This window comes from Schistocerca piceifrons, chromosome 11 (genome assembly GCF_021461385.2).
Source record: "Schistocerca piceifrons isolate TAMUIC-IGC-003096 chromosome 11, iqSchPice1.1, whole genome shotgun sequence".
NCBI lineage: Eukaryota > Metazoa > Arthropoda > Insecta > Orthoptera > Acrididae > Schistocerca > Schistocerca piceifrons.
In genome coordinates, this window is record NC_060148.1 from 29,088,827 (window position 1) to 29,102,865 (window position 14,039).

General features: G+C 42.0%; 1 protein-coding gene across 1 annotated transcript in view; it reads left to right on the plus strand.

Annotated features, from left to right (window-relative positions):
* Positions 1–14,039, plus strand: part of LOC124719626 (mucin-19-like) — a 367,770-nt gene that overhangs the window by 177,756 nt on the left and 175,975 nt on the right. The window contains exons 8-9 of the mRNA XM_047244842.1: positions 160–325; positions 6,250–6,467. Of these exons, the coding sequence (XP_047100798.1) occupies positions 160–325; positions 6,250–6,467 (384 nt within the window). The remainder of the gene's footprint in view (positions 1–159; positions 326–6,249; positions 6,468–14,039) is intronic.

Here is a 14,039-nt window from a genome sequence, read left to right on the forward strand (position 1 = left end):
TTCGTTTAATGCTTATTTCGTGAGATATTTGGCCCAGTCACGATCAATAGACCAACCTGTCTATGAGAATTGATAATATACGCGGTATCGGTTATTTCTATAAGAAAAGGTTATGTTAGAAAAGAGTGTCCCATTACACCACCATCCTTGCGGCCACAGGGAGTCAGCCGGCAGGGGACGCGGACGGGGCAGCTGCAGCGGCGGCGAGGTCGGTGCCGCAGTCTGCGGGCCGCATGTCGTGGACGCAGCAGCTGCTGGAGAAGCTGTCCGAGGAGGAGGACGCCAAGAGGAAGCGGCAGGCCGAGGCGCCCCGCAAGCCCCCCAGGTGAGAGGGCGCTCGCTCACAGCGTCGCCGTCGTCGCCACTGTCGGGGAGTCGTCGCTGCGAGCCGAATGACCTGCCCCCCTCTGTGTCTCCCTCAGTAGATTTCTTCCCCGACCACAGTGTCCTACATTTCTCCTTTAATCTGGCTGAGTCTGCTCTTTCCTGAATGTCGACCTAGTCTTCATCCAGCCTCATTCCTTTCCGTGTACTGAAGGGGAATTTCGTGAGGCTTCAGTCTCACCTACCCTCGTGGTCACTGCCACTAGTTGGCCTTGCTTCCGTGCTTGTCCTTGCAAGAAGGTGCTCAAAACATCAATGTAGGCCTGTGGTGTGATAGTGCCATGCAAAACAACAAGGGGTGCAAGCCCTCTCCATGAAAAACAGGACCACACCATAACGCCACCACCTCCAAATTTTATACTAGTGTGATGTATTATGGCTTATGAACAGCCACTCGACCATGAAATCCAAGTTTTCTCACCTCCCACCTAACTTTCATAGTACTTGAAGTGGATCCTGATGCAGTTTGGAATTCCTGTGTGATGGTCTACATCTATATCTACATCTACATCTACATCTACATCCATACTCCGCAAGCCACCTGACGGTGTGTGGCGGAGGGTACATTGAGTACCTCTATCGGTTCTCCCTTCTATTCCAGTCTCGTATTGTTCGTGGTAAGAAGGATTGTCAGTATGCCTCTGTGTGGGCTCTAATCTCTCTGATTTTATCCTCACGGTCTCTTCGCGAGATATACGTAGGGGGGAGCAATATACTGCTTGACTCTTCGGTGAAAGTATGTTCTCGAAACTTCAACAAAAGCCCGTACCCTGCAGAGTCTTCCACTGGAGTTTATCTGTCATCTCGGTAACGCTTTCGTGATTACTAAATGATCCTGTAACGAAGCGCGCTGCTCTCCGTTGGATCCTCTCTATCTCTTCTATCAACCCTACCTAGTACGGATCCCACATCGGTGAGCAGTATTCGAGCAGTGGGCAAACAAGTGTACTGTAACCTACTTCCTTTGTTTTCGGACTGCATTTCCTTGGGATTCTTCCAATGAATCTCAGTCTGGCATCTGCTTTACCAACGATTAACTTTATATGATCATTCCATTTTAAATTACTCCTAATGCATACTCCCAGATAATTTATCGAATTAACTGCTTCCAGTTGCTGACCTGCTATATTGTAGCTAAATGATAAGGGATCTATCTTTCTATGTATTCGCAGCACATTACACTTGTCTACATTGAGATTCAGTTGCCATTCCCTGCACCATGCGTCAATTCGCTGCAGATCCTCCTGCATTTCAGTACAATTTTCCGTTGTTAAAACCTCTCGATATACCACAGCATCATCCGCAAAAAGCCTCGGTGAACTTCCAGTGTCATCCACAAGGTCATTTATGTATATTGTGAATAGCAACGGTCCTACGACACTCCCCTGCAGCATACCTGAAATCACTCTTACTTCGGAAGACTTCTCTCCATTGGATAGATGTCTGCCTATTATACATTACAACGCTCTTCAACTGTCAGCGGTCTCTGTCAGTCAACAGACGAGGTTGGCCTCTACACTTTTGTGCTGCATGTGTCCCTTCACATTTACACTTCACTATCACTTCGGAAACAGTGGACCGAGGTATGTTTAGGAGGGTGGACGTCTCGCGTACAGACGTATGAGACAAGTGACACCCAATCACCTGACCACATTCAAAGTCTGTGAGTTCCACAGGGCACCCCATTCTGCTTTCTCATGACCTCTAACGACTACTGAGGTCGCTGATATGGAGTACCTGGCAGTAGGTGGCAGCACAATGCACCTAATATAAATAATGTATGTTTTTGGGGGTGTCTGGATACTTTTAATCACATAGTGTACCTTCAGGAAAGACTTCCTAACACTTACATTTATATTAGATGTTAACAAATAACTCTTTTTCGAAACTTCCTTTCTTGTTACAGCCAGTGTGCATTTTATACCCTCTCTGCTTCAGCTGTCATCACTTATGTTGTGCCAAAAATAGCAAAACTCATCTTTTATTTCAGTGTGTGTCATATTGTAATCTAATTCCCTCAGCATCTCCAAATTTAATTCAGCAACATTCCATTTCCCTTGTTTTACTTTTGTTGCTGTACACCTTAAGCTGCTATCTATTCCACACATCGACTTCTGCACGATTACTCTGCATTTTATGATTAAGTGCCTGGCAGAGGGGTAATGGAACCACCTTCAAGAAACATTTCTACCGTTCCACTCTCAAACAGCACGCGGGAAAAACAAGCACTTAAATCTTTCTGTGCAAGCTCTAATGCCTCTTATTGTATTAAAATGATCATTTCTTCTGATGTATAAGATTGCCAATAAAATATTTTCAGATTCAGAGGAGAAAGTTGGTGATTGAAATTTCATGAGATTGTCCTACAGTAACAAATAATGTCTTTGTTTTGATCACCACCACCCTAATTCACATATCATTTTCCAATAATACAATATGAGCTGCCCTGCTTTGAACTTTTTTGGTGTCATCTGTTAATCCTATCTGGTAAGGATTCTATACCACACAGCAATACTCAACAACAGGGCAGAAAAGCATAGTGTAGGCAATCTCTTCAGTAGACCTGTTGCATTTTCTAAGTGCTCTATGAATAGGTCACAGATTGTAGTTTGCTTTCCCAATAACATTACCTTTGTGACTGTTTCAATTTATATTATTCATAATTTTAATCCTTAAGTATTTTATTGAATTCACAGCCTTTAGATTTCTGTGATTTATAGTGCAACATGGTTCAAATAACAATAAAGAAATCTGTACCGGATCGATTGTCACCCAAGGAAACAAAAATCTACATTGGTTGCCAAGCTATGGTGGTCCAACGTCAAAATTATGGCAGAGATAAAGTTGGGAACCAGAATGAGAAATACTACTATCGTAGCACTAAAAGAGGGGAATATGTAATTGGAAGAGTTACAGAACTAGCTTTTCAACTTATCTGGCAGCTTCAGACACATTTAAATCAAAACATCTTGACATATTTTTCAAGAATTAACACTACTCTCCCAGTGCAGAGAGCAAGATGTTGGCACACCTCCATCTTGCAATTTATAGGCTAAAGTTCCTGGATACTGTGCCCAAAATCCAGATGATCTGCCAGCCATAGTAAACTATATATAATATAACAAGGCTGAAGAGCATACATCTAATAGCTAAAGAAGTTTTTCCTGGAGGATAAAACTTCTGAGGGTGGATTTGTTTCTGGGGCGATGACATCATGTATCATGTACTTTACTTGACATAATATATGATATTACATGACTTGGGTGCTAATACTAACAAGTAGAAAAGCACAAATGTATCAAACAATGGAATGTAACAGTACAATGAAAAGGACAGTTGCTACCCACCATGTAGTGGAGATGCTGAGTTGCAGAGAGGCACAGCAAAAAGACTGTTGGGAAGTTCACTTTCGGTCAATAAGGGCTTTGTTAAAAATATAAAACACGCCCACACTCACGTAAACACAACTCGTATACACATGACCACAATATCTGGCAGCTGGAGAGAGCAAGCCAAAAGAATCTATCAAGATGTTTTGATTAAATGCCTTCGAAGCTGCCAGATAAGTCAACAAAGAACTTCCCATTTTTTATGTATGTAACTCTGCCCAGGATTTATTCACATTTTTTGTACTCTGGTTGTAGTATTTTTCACTCTGGTAAACAAATGTTTGCATTTCTTTGGCATATCTTCTAACATAAGCTGTTTGGTCAGTTTTCACTCGTTTTTCTACATTTCCAAAATATTGGCTTCCACCGTTCTTCCATTCCTCTGCAAATGATTTGTGTCAGTATTTTGAATCATGAATTACTGATAGTTTGATAATATTTACACCTGTCAACACCTGCTTTCTTTGGAATTAGAATTATTATATTCTTAATCCTGTGAATGTGGTCATTATTTATTGTCTCATTCATTTTTAAGTACAATGAAAAACCAGCCAAAATTGCATATTTCACTTTAAATTTTTTTTTTTAGTTGCTTGATGACCACTTCTGGGCTGAGACTCATTTTCAAATCATCCAGATAGTCTAAATGATATTTCTAAAAATACAAAAACCATATCAAAAATATGTATGTACTATTCATTGTTGTGGTCTTTAGTCCAGAGACTGGTTTGATGCAGCTCTCCATGCTACTCTATCCTGTGCAAGCTTCTTTATCTCCCAGTACCTACATCCTTCTGAAACTGCTTAGTGTATTCATCTCTTGGTCTCCTTCTGCGATTTTTACACTCCACGCTGCCCTCCAATACTAAATTGGTGATCCCTTGATGCCTCAGAACATGTCCTACCAACCGTGCCTTCTTCTTGTCAAGTTGTGCCACAAACTCCTCTTCTCCCCAATTCTGTTCAATACCTCCTCATTAGTTATGTGATCTACCCATCTAATCTTCAGCATTCTTCTGTAGCACCACATTTCGAAAGCTTCTATTCTCTTCTTGTCCAAACTATTTATCGTCCATGTTTCACTTTGATACATGGCTACACTCCATACAAATACTTTCAGAAACGACTTCCTGACATTTAAATCTGTACTCGATGTTAACAAATTTCTTGTCTTCAGAAATGCTTTCCCTGCCATTGCCAGTCTACATTTTATATCCTCTCTAATTCGACCATCATCAGTTATTTTGCTCCCCAAATAGCAAAACTTTGCTTTTGTTGATGTTCATCTTATATCCTCCTTTCAAGACACTCTCCAATCCGTTCAGGTGCTCTTCCAAGTCCTTTGCTGTCTCTGACAGAATTACAATGTCATCGGCGAACCTCAAAGTTTTTATTTCTTCTCCATGGATTTTAATTCCTACTCCGAATGTGTCTTTTGGTTCCTTTACTGCTTGCTCAATATACAGATTGGATAACATTGGGGATAAGCTACAACCCTGTCTCACTCCCTTCCCGACCACTGCTTCCCTTTCATGTCCCTCGACTCTTATAACTGCCATCTGGTTTCTGCTAGATTGTAAATAGCTTTCCGCTCCCTGTATTTTACCCCTGCCACCTTTAGAATTTGAAAGAGAGTATTCCAGTCAACATTGTCAAAAGTCTTCTCCAAGTGTACAAATGCTAGAAATGTAGGTTTGCCTTTCCTTAATCTATTTTCTAAGATCAGTCGTAGCGTCAGTATTGCCTCACGTGTTCCAACATTTGTACGGAATCCAAACTGATCTTCCTCGAGGTCGAGTTCTACCAGTTTTTCCATTCATCTGTAAAGAATTCGTGTTAGTATTTTGCAGCTGTGACTCATTAAACTTATAGTTCGCTCAAGTTTCACATCTGTCAACACCTGCTTTCTCTGGGATTGGAATTATTATATTCTTCTTGAAGTCTGAGGGTATTTCACCTTTCTCATACATCTTGCTCGCCAGATGGTAGCGTTATGTCAAGACTGGCTCTCCCAAGGCTATCAGTAGTTTTATTGGAATGATGTCTACTCCTGGGGCCTTGTTTCGACTATATACTATGAATTGCAAATGAATAGCTGCAGCACATACAGGTAATTGTTCATTTGCACTTCATAATATGCATATATTTTTGACATGGCTCCTGTATTTTTGAATATACCATTTTGACTGTCTGGGTGGTTTAAAAATGGGTCCCCGCGTGAAACTAGTCGTGAAGTAAATAACAAAAGTAAAGTTTGTAACTTTAGCTGGTTTCCTGTTGCACTGATTAACAGAAGTTGCTGACCTACAATTACACCAGCGTGTTGGGAGTTCATCAATTTTCCACAGTTGTGATACAATGATACCACTCCCACACAACACAACTGAGCCAACTGTAGGCTCTTCACCCTCACTTATAGCAGCGTGTCAGACTGCCTCACACACTGCACCCACACCGTGTCCTGCTGTGCCCGCAGACTGGTGCGCTACCCTGGGCAGAGGGAGGCGGAGGAGGCACAGCGCAGGGCGTCCGCCCCCACCGGCTACCACCCGCTGCAAACTGTGGGGGCGACGGACCCCGTGCTGGCGAGTGCCGTGCCGGGCACGGACGCGTACGCCGAGCTCATCGACCGCCTCATCGAGGACGGCAGCCCCGCCACACGGCACAGGCCGTACCGCCAGCAGTATGGACCAGGTGGGCGTGGGCGTGTGTGTGTGTGTGTGTGTGTGTGTGTGTGTGTGTGTGTGTGTGTGTGTGCAAAAGCAGGAAATCTCAGGAGAAACTTACCTGTATGTAAAACTCTTGATTTTTCCCTATTTACAAACACGTTGTGGGGTGGCGCATGGAAAATATTTTTCTATATTGTCGCCGTTATCAACAGAGGCTCTCTGACTACAATGTTGACAACCAGAAACTGATTAACAAAAACGTGATGACTGTAATTAAAGTTCACTGTGCCCACTCTGCTGGAGAAATAAAGGTATTGATCATTGAAGTTCAGTACGCTGAGGATTTAGGATGATGTCTGGGATTCATAGAAAATGCAATTTACTATAACAATTTTCGCTGTATTCTGAAAACGATAATCCATAAAGTTCTGTACATGTTTAACCCAGCAATGTTACTATCAGCTGTTGTACTATCAGATCTGTTCAAAGTCTAATGCGTGGATCATATTATCCCTAGATAATGAAACTGTTCAATAATCGTTATCAGTTTAAATGTTCAAAGTGAACGCTCGCCAAAATTTGATGTCATAACTCATGAAACGCCACATTAGTAATGACAGAAGGTCTGTCCTGCGGCGACATGTGAAAATATGACATACGCAAACTGAGAATAAATCACTGGAGTTGTTCACACATTACCCAAATGCTGACTCATTGTTACGTGCATACTGAGTTACGTAATATGGCACCCGAGGCTGCTCCTTGCAACTGCACAGACGCGTCGCAGCTTCCGACACGGAGTGCGCGCTGAAACGAATCTAGAAGAGAACTGGGGCCTGACTCTAGATCGCAGCGCTCTTATTTATATAGCTGCGGTGCGGACCACTTAAGGCGCAGCCGACAACATTTGCCTTCCTGACCAGCTGCTGGGGCTAGCAGTACACCACTCCGAGTTACTAAATAATTAATTCCTTCGTTCGCTGAAGGCCAATGAAACTCTCAATTTAATTGTGCAATCAGCACACAGGTAAGTATTTGTAATTAAATTCTGATGTGGCTAGGTTAAATACTTTTGGCGAGAGAATTATTTTAGTTGCACTGCACGCAATAGATGAGCTCTGAACTTGCCCTTTTGAGAGACGCTACAGCTATAGTTTTATAGCTACCTTTAGGAAACTTCTCACATCTTTGTTGTTCTACCTAAATCTAAACATCCTAGCTTTATCTAATCACTCACTCAATCTATCTTGCTTCAGTACTTTTAGGACACAAAAACAGAAAATCATGAATTTCAACCAAAATATTACTTCGTGAGATCCAGCATGCTGTTTCCATTAAATTACAATCAAAAAGGGATCCGAATATAAATTTTGAAGTTTCTAGCTCCTTCCTGTTGCGCCGATGATTTTTACGTAAAATGCCCAAATATCAGAAACTGTTAAAGTTACTAAACTGAAACTTAACACATTATTATTGTAGCATCACTCCTGACATGCTATTAACTTTTAAGATATTGCACAACATTTGTGACGTCATAGCTAGATACAGTGGATTAGGCTGGCACACAATGGAAAGCATATAAATTCTATATGGCGTGAGTAGGCTGCGTCCCTACAATGTACATTGTCATTCTGACTATAGTTTTTTTTTTTTTTGTGACTGCTTTTGAGCAGTCAACTTGGTTTTTCATTACATTTAAAGAAAAACCTTATATAGGCTACTGGGTGGGTGAGGAGTCACTCCCTAGTTTTAAATGCCCATAAATTTTTGGTGAAGGAATATTTGGACATGGAACAAATTGTTGTCAGTTCTCAAGACCATGAGAATACGTATACTTCATTAAAATTCTACCTATTGTCCTGCATTGTTGACCAAATAATGTAAACATATAGGGATGTCGTCAATTGATTTCTGCAGGAAAGTCACTCTGAGAACAACTGTGATCCTCTCCTCTGATACATAGACCGTGAGTGGGTTTGTTCAGTATGCCTCGTTGGCTGAACCCAATAGGGAGAAGTCACCAGGGTTGAGGTTGGGACTTCTCAGAGGGCATTGCTCACCATCCCAGATGACATCCTGAAAAGTATTTGTCCTGCCAGTCACGAATGATGGAGCAAAATGAGGTAGTGCTCGATCTTGCTGAAAAAAAATATCTGCAACATTGCCCCATTGTCATGTCAGTGGCCATACATATTCATGCAGTATCTGGTGATACTGTTCACTGTTGGTGGTGTTTTGCAATACGAATGGATCAATGAGATGATTCTGTCATACCATGTGTTGCTGTCAATTTTGGTCAACTTTGTAATTTTTCAGTTTTCATTCCTGGATCTGTTTCTGCTCAATAATGGCAGCTGTGTCAACTGATGAATCTCCCAATGTGAAACTGCCTCCTGGCTCCAAGTAATGTTCTTGAACAAATTTGGCCAATCTTTATGTGGTGACAGCATAATTTCCCCGTACTCCATCTGCCTGTCACAACCCTCCAGTGATAATTCATGAACATCTGCATCTATATCAACATGATTACTCTGCTATTCAGAATTAAGTGCCTGGCAGAGGGTTCAATGAACCATCTTCAAACTGTCTCTCTACCATTCCACTCTCGAACGGCGCGCGGGAAAAACGAGCACTTAAAGTTTTTGGTGTGAGCCCTGATTTATCTTATTTTATTGTGATGATCATTTCTCCCTATGTAGGTGGGTACCAACAGAATGTTTTCACAATCAGAGCAGAAAACTGGTGATTGAAACTTCATGAGAAGATCCCGTTGCAACTAAAAACCCCCTTTGTTTTAATGGTTACCACTCTTAATTCACATTTTGTGTCTGTGGCACTATCTCCGCCACTTTGTGATAATACAAAACGAGCCGCCCTCCTTTGTACTTTTTCAATGTCATCTGTCAGTCCCACCTGATGCGGATCCCACACCGCACAGCAATACTCCAGAACAGGGACTTTAGTAGACCTGTTGCACTTTCTAAGTGTTCTGCCAATGGATTGCAGTCTTTGGTTTGCTCCACCCACAACATTATCTGTGTGATAGTTCCAACTTAGGTTATTTGTAATTGTAATCCCTAAGTATTTAGTTGAATTTACAGCCTTCAGATTTGTGTGACTTATTGCGTGATCGAAATTTAGCTGATTTCTTTTAGTACTCATGTGAATAACTTAACACTTTTCTTTATTCGGGGTCAATTGACACTTTTCACACCACACAGATATCTTATCTAAATGATTCTGCAAGTCATTTTAGTCATCTGATGACTTTACAAGACTGTAAATGACAAGATCATCTGCGAATAATCTAAGAGATCTACTCAGATTGTCTCCTATGTCATTAATATAGATCAGGAACAATACAGGGCCTGTAACACTTCCTTGGGGAGTGCTGGATATTACTTCTGTTTTACTCAATGACTTTTCATCTATTACTATGAACTGTGACCTTTCTGACAATAAATGACGGATCCAGTCGCACAACTGAGGCGATATTCCATAGGCAAACAGTTTGGTTAGAAGACGCTTGTGAGGAACGGTGTCAAAAGCCTTCTGAAAATCTAAAAATATGGAGTCAATTTGACATCCCCTGTTGATAGCACTCATTACTTGACGAGTATAAAGAGCTAGTTGTGTTCTGCAAGAACGACATTTTCTGAATCCGTGCTGACTGTGTGTCAAAAACTTTTTTCTTCGAGGTACTTCATAATGTTCAAATACAGTATATGTTTGAAAACCTTAATGCAAATTGATGTTAGTGATATAGGCCTGTAATTCAGTGGATTACTCTTATTTTCCTTTTTGGATGTTGGTGTGACTTGAGCAACTTTCCAGTCTTTAGGTATGGAACTTTCTGTGAGTGAGCGGCTGTATATAATTACTAAACATGGAGCCATTATATCAGTATACTCTGAGAGAAACCTGACTGGTATACCATGTGGACCGGAAGCCTTGCCTTTATTAAGTGATTTAAGCTGGTTTGCTACACCGAGGATATCCATGTTTCCAGATCAGGTCCTTCTTTAACATAACACACACTGTGTGCCTGCCGATTCCACTGTCTCGAGCTGCGTGAAGTGTCGATTCATGAGGACTGGAGGTGAAGATGTCTCTCACTGCTGCTACATTTTCTGGAGATTGTGCCACCTAAGGTCATCCTCATTGTGGTTTACGCACAACTGATCCAGTTGTCATTAGCTTGGTGTGACTATTCTTAATGGTTTTAGCATCAAGTATGACACAAATGGTACAAACGATCCACCACCATCGCTGAACCAGGACTGCAGATTGTCACACTTCAAACTGTAAAGTGACCTGGTTGCGCTCTCGTTAAGTCAGCTTTCTTGCCGTCTCATCATTCAGTAAGAAGATGATACAGACAGTCAAGGTATTCTGAGGGATCCTGTAACAAAACACAACAGCGTTCATCAATAAAGGTGAACAATCACAAAACTTGCGGACATTAAAAGTAGGGAGCGACTTTGCACCTACCCTTCATGCAAAGTGTGTTCAAAGAAGCGTCACATAGTCCTAATATTCCCATGGGAGGTAGTTTTTACCAAAACTAGAAGAAAAATTCCTATAATCAGATCTCCAGTAACCAGTACCTGTTGGGATATGGGATGTTTTACTTGTGATGAATCGAACGAGGTAGCACAGTGGTTAGCACACTGGACTCGCACTCGGGAGGATGATGGTTCAATCCCGCGTCCGGCCATCCTGATTTGGGTTTTCTGTGATTTCCCTAAATCACTTCAGGCAAACGCCGGGATGGTTCCTTTGAAAGGGCACGGACGATTTCCTTCCCCGTCATTCCCTAATCCGATGAGACTCATGACCTCGCTGTTTGGTCTCTTCCCCCAAACAATCCAATCCAACTTGTGATGAGTAATGTGTGATATTCGATGGCATAGGCAGTACTCACAGGACATGATACAGAGAATTATCACAATATCCACGTGGGGAGAGATGAAGATCCGTGAGCAATTGCCCAGCTGAGGTATCAGGATTGCTATAGTATTGGTGTATGGGCAGGAATTATCACTGACAGATTCATAGGGCTGTACACTTTACCAAACAGCTTAACAGGTGCATGACAAATTGTCAGAGCTGTTGGAGAATGTTACCCTTGCAGAGAGAGAGTGGCTGTGGTTTACCATTGCCCTATCCATGCTACTGGTCTTTCTGTTCATCATACCCGAATTTATTGGATTTCTGGCTACGGGGGTACTCAGCGGCATGGGTGTACGCCTAACCCGTTGACAATGTTGCAGTAATGTGTGACCAATGTGTGTGATACAGTCCTGTGTAAGGATGTGTGGTAACCATGTGCAACATTGGCTGTAGTGTCTGCTGCTACATAACAGACAGCTGTGAGTGAGAGAACAGATTGGCCCATATGTAAACAGTTGTTGTTTTGAAGACATAAATTTGTTGTTTCAAAGACATACCATTGACCAATAGTACCCGCTTCAAGTCAGAAAAGTACCAGGGTAATCCCAAAAGTAAGGTGTCCTATTTTTTTAGAAGTACATAACTCTGTGTGGGAGTTGGTCACACTGTTATGAAGAGTGCTTCATGCGCTGTGTGTAAACATGCGCACGTCACGCTGAGGTGTTGTCTTGGCTTGGCAGCCGTTGAGAACGGAGCTCCCATTGGATGTTACCACTAAGTGCGAATTGCGTACAGTTATTCGGTTTTTGAATGCATAGGGCAATGTGCTAACTGAAATCCATCGCCAATTGACGGAAGTGTATGGTGAATTGTGCACGGATGTTAAAAATGTTCATAAGTGGTGTACAGACTTTGCAGCTGGTCGTACCGAAATTCAGGACGAACAAAGGAGTGGGAGACTGTCAATTTCTGTGGAGACAGTGCTGAAGGATGAGCAAAGCATGCGTGAAGATTGGCGGATCACCCTGCATGATCTCTGCACATCGGTTCTTGAGGTTTCCCGAAGCACTGCTCACAGAATTTTAACGGAAACATTGAACTATCGGAAGGTGTGCACAGAATGGGTGCCACGCATGCTGACTCAGGACCACATGCGGCAACGAGTTGATGCTTCCCGCGCATTTCTTCACTGCCTTGCAGCCGAACAGGACAACTTTCTGGACTCAGTTGTCACGGGTGACAAAATCTGGGCATACCACTTTACACCAGAGATCGAGCAACAATAATGCCAGTGGCGGCATCCTTCTTCTCCAAAGCCGCGGAAATTCAAACAGACACAGTCTGCCGGTAAAGCCGTGACAACCGTTTTTTGGGATTGGAAAGGGGTATTGTTGGTTGACTTTATGCCCACTGGGACCACAATTAATGCTGACAGGTACTGTGAGACTGAAAAAACTCAAACGGGCAATTCAGAACCGGAGAAGAGGGATGTTGAGCAAGGGCGTACACATTATCTACGACAACACTCGCCCACACATCGCTCGGCAAACCGTTGCTCTCCTGCAACAGTTTCAGTGGAACATAGTCACCCACCCACCCTACAGTCCTGACTTCACACCCAGTGACTATCACCTGTTCCCTAATTTAAAAGAATATTTGGCTGGAAAGCGATTCAGCTCTGACAACGAGGTGAAACAAGAAGTTCATAACTCTCTGAACAGCAGGGCGGTGATCTGGTATGACGTGGGCATACAAAAACTGCCAAGGCGTCTACAAAAATGCATCGACAGAAATGATGATTATGTCAAAAAATAGCTAAATGTTCAAGCTGTAAACTAATGTAAAACATTGTAGAAATAAACAGGTCTGTATACTTATAAAAAAATAGGAGACCTTACTTTTGGGATTACCCTCGTTATTTTATTACCAGTCTTGTCTTATTATCAAATCACCATCATATGAAATGAGTACATTGTATAGTAACTACTTGATGAGTTAATATGTTACATATTCAATTGATCTGATGATGACATGGCAGTAAGCAGAAACTGGTAACGGTATTACTCCTGTCACATGAGGCGGAGAGGTATAATTAAATAGAAATTACAGGAACACGGTTACTGTTTTCCCATAAGCAGTATGTCTCATCTCTCTAAGCTCGCGAATTGTGACATGACAACCCTGCAGGAGGCTGTGGTGCGGGGGAACATAAGGCAATCACTGGACTACTTTCACATCAATAACATCTTTGTACCTTCCTGTTTTGCAGTTTGAATCTATTAGATAGCCCCCTCAGTTTTACCTTAGTAGCCAACTCAGGTTAGCGATTGTAAAATATTTTCAGTCTTGGGAAAATGAAAGAAATGAGAAAAGTCTCACATCTGCTCTGTGTGTGTTAACTGCGCAGATGCAGAAACAATAGAAAATGTGTCATTCCTGTACTCGGAGTATTAAATACTTTTGATGAGTTATACACAACTGACGTGCCTGCTGTCGCTCGGATATCATTTAACTAATTCTTGAATTTGACACGATTGTCAGCGGTTGTTGATGTCAGGAGGTTTTCCAACCTCCCACCACTGTTAAGTACATTTTTTTTTATTGGTTTGGATTGGCAGGAAGCAATATTAAAGGATGCAGTACTTATCAATACGACATGCAAAGTTAGTTTTAGATAAGAAGCTGCCTAGGAACTATGAGATCG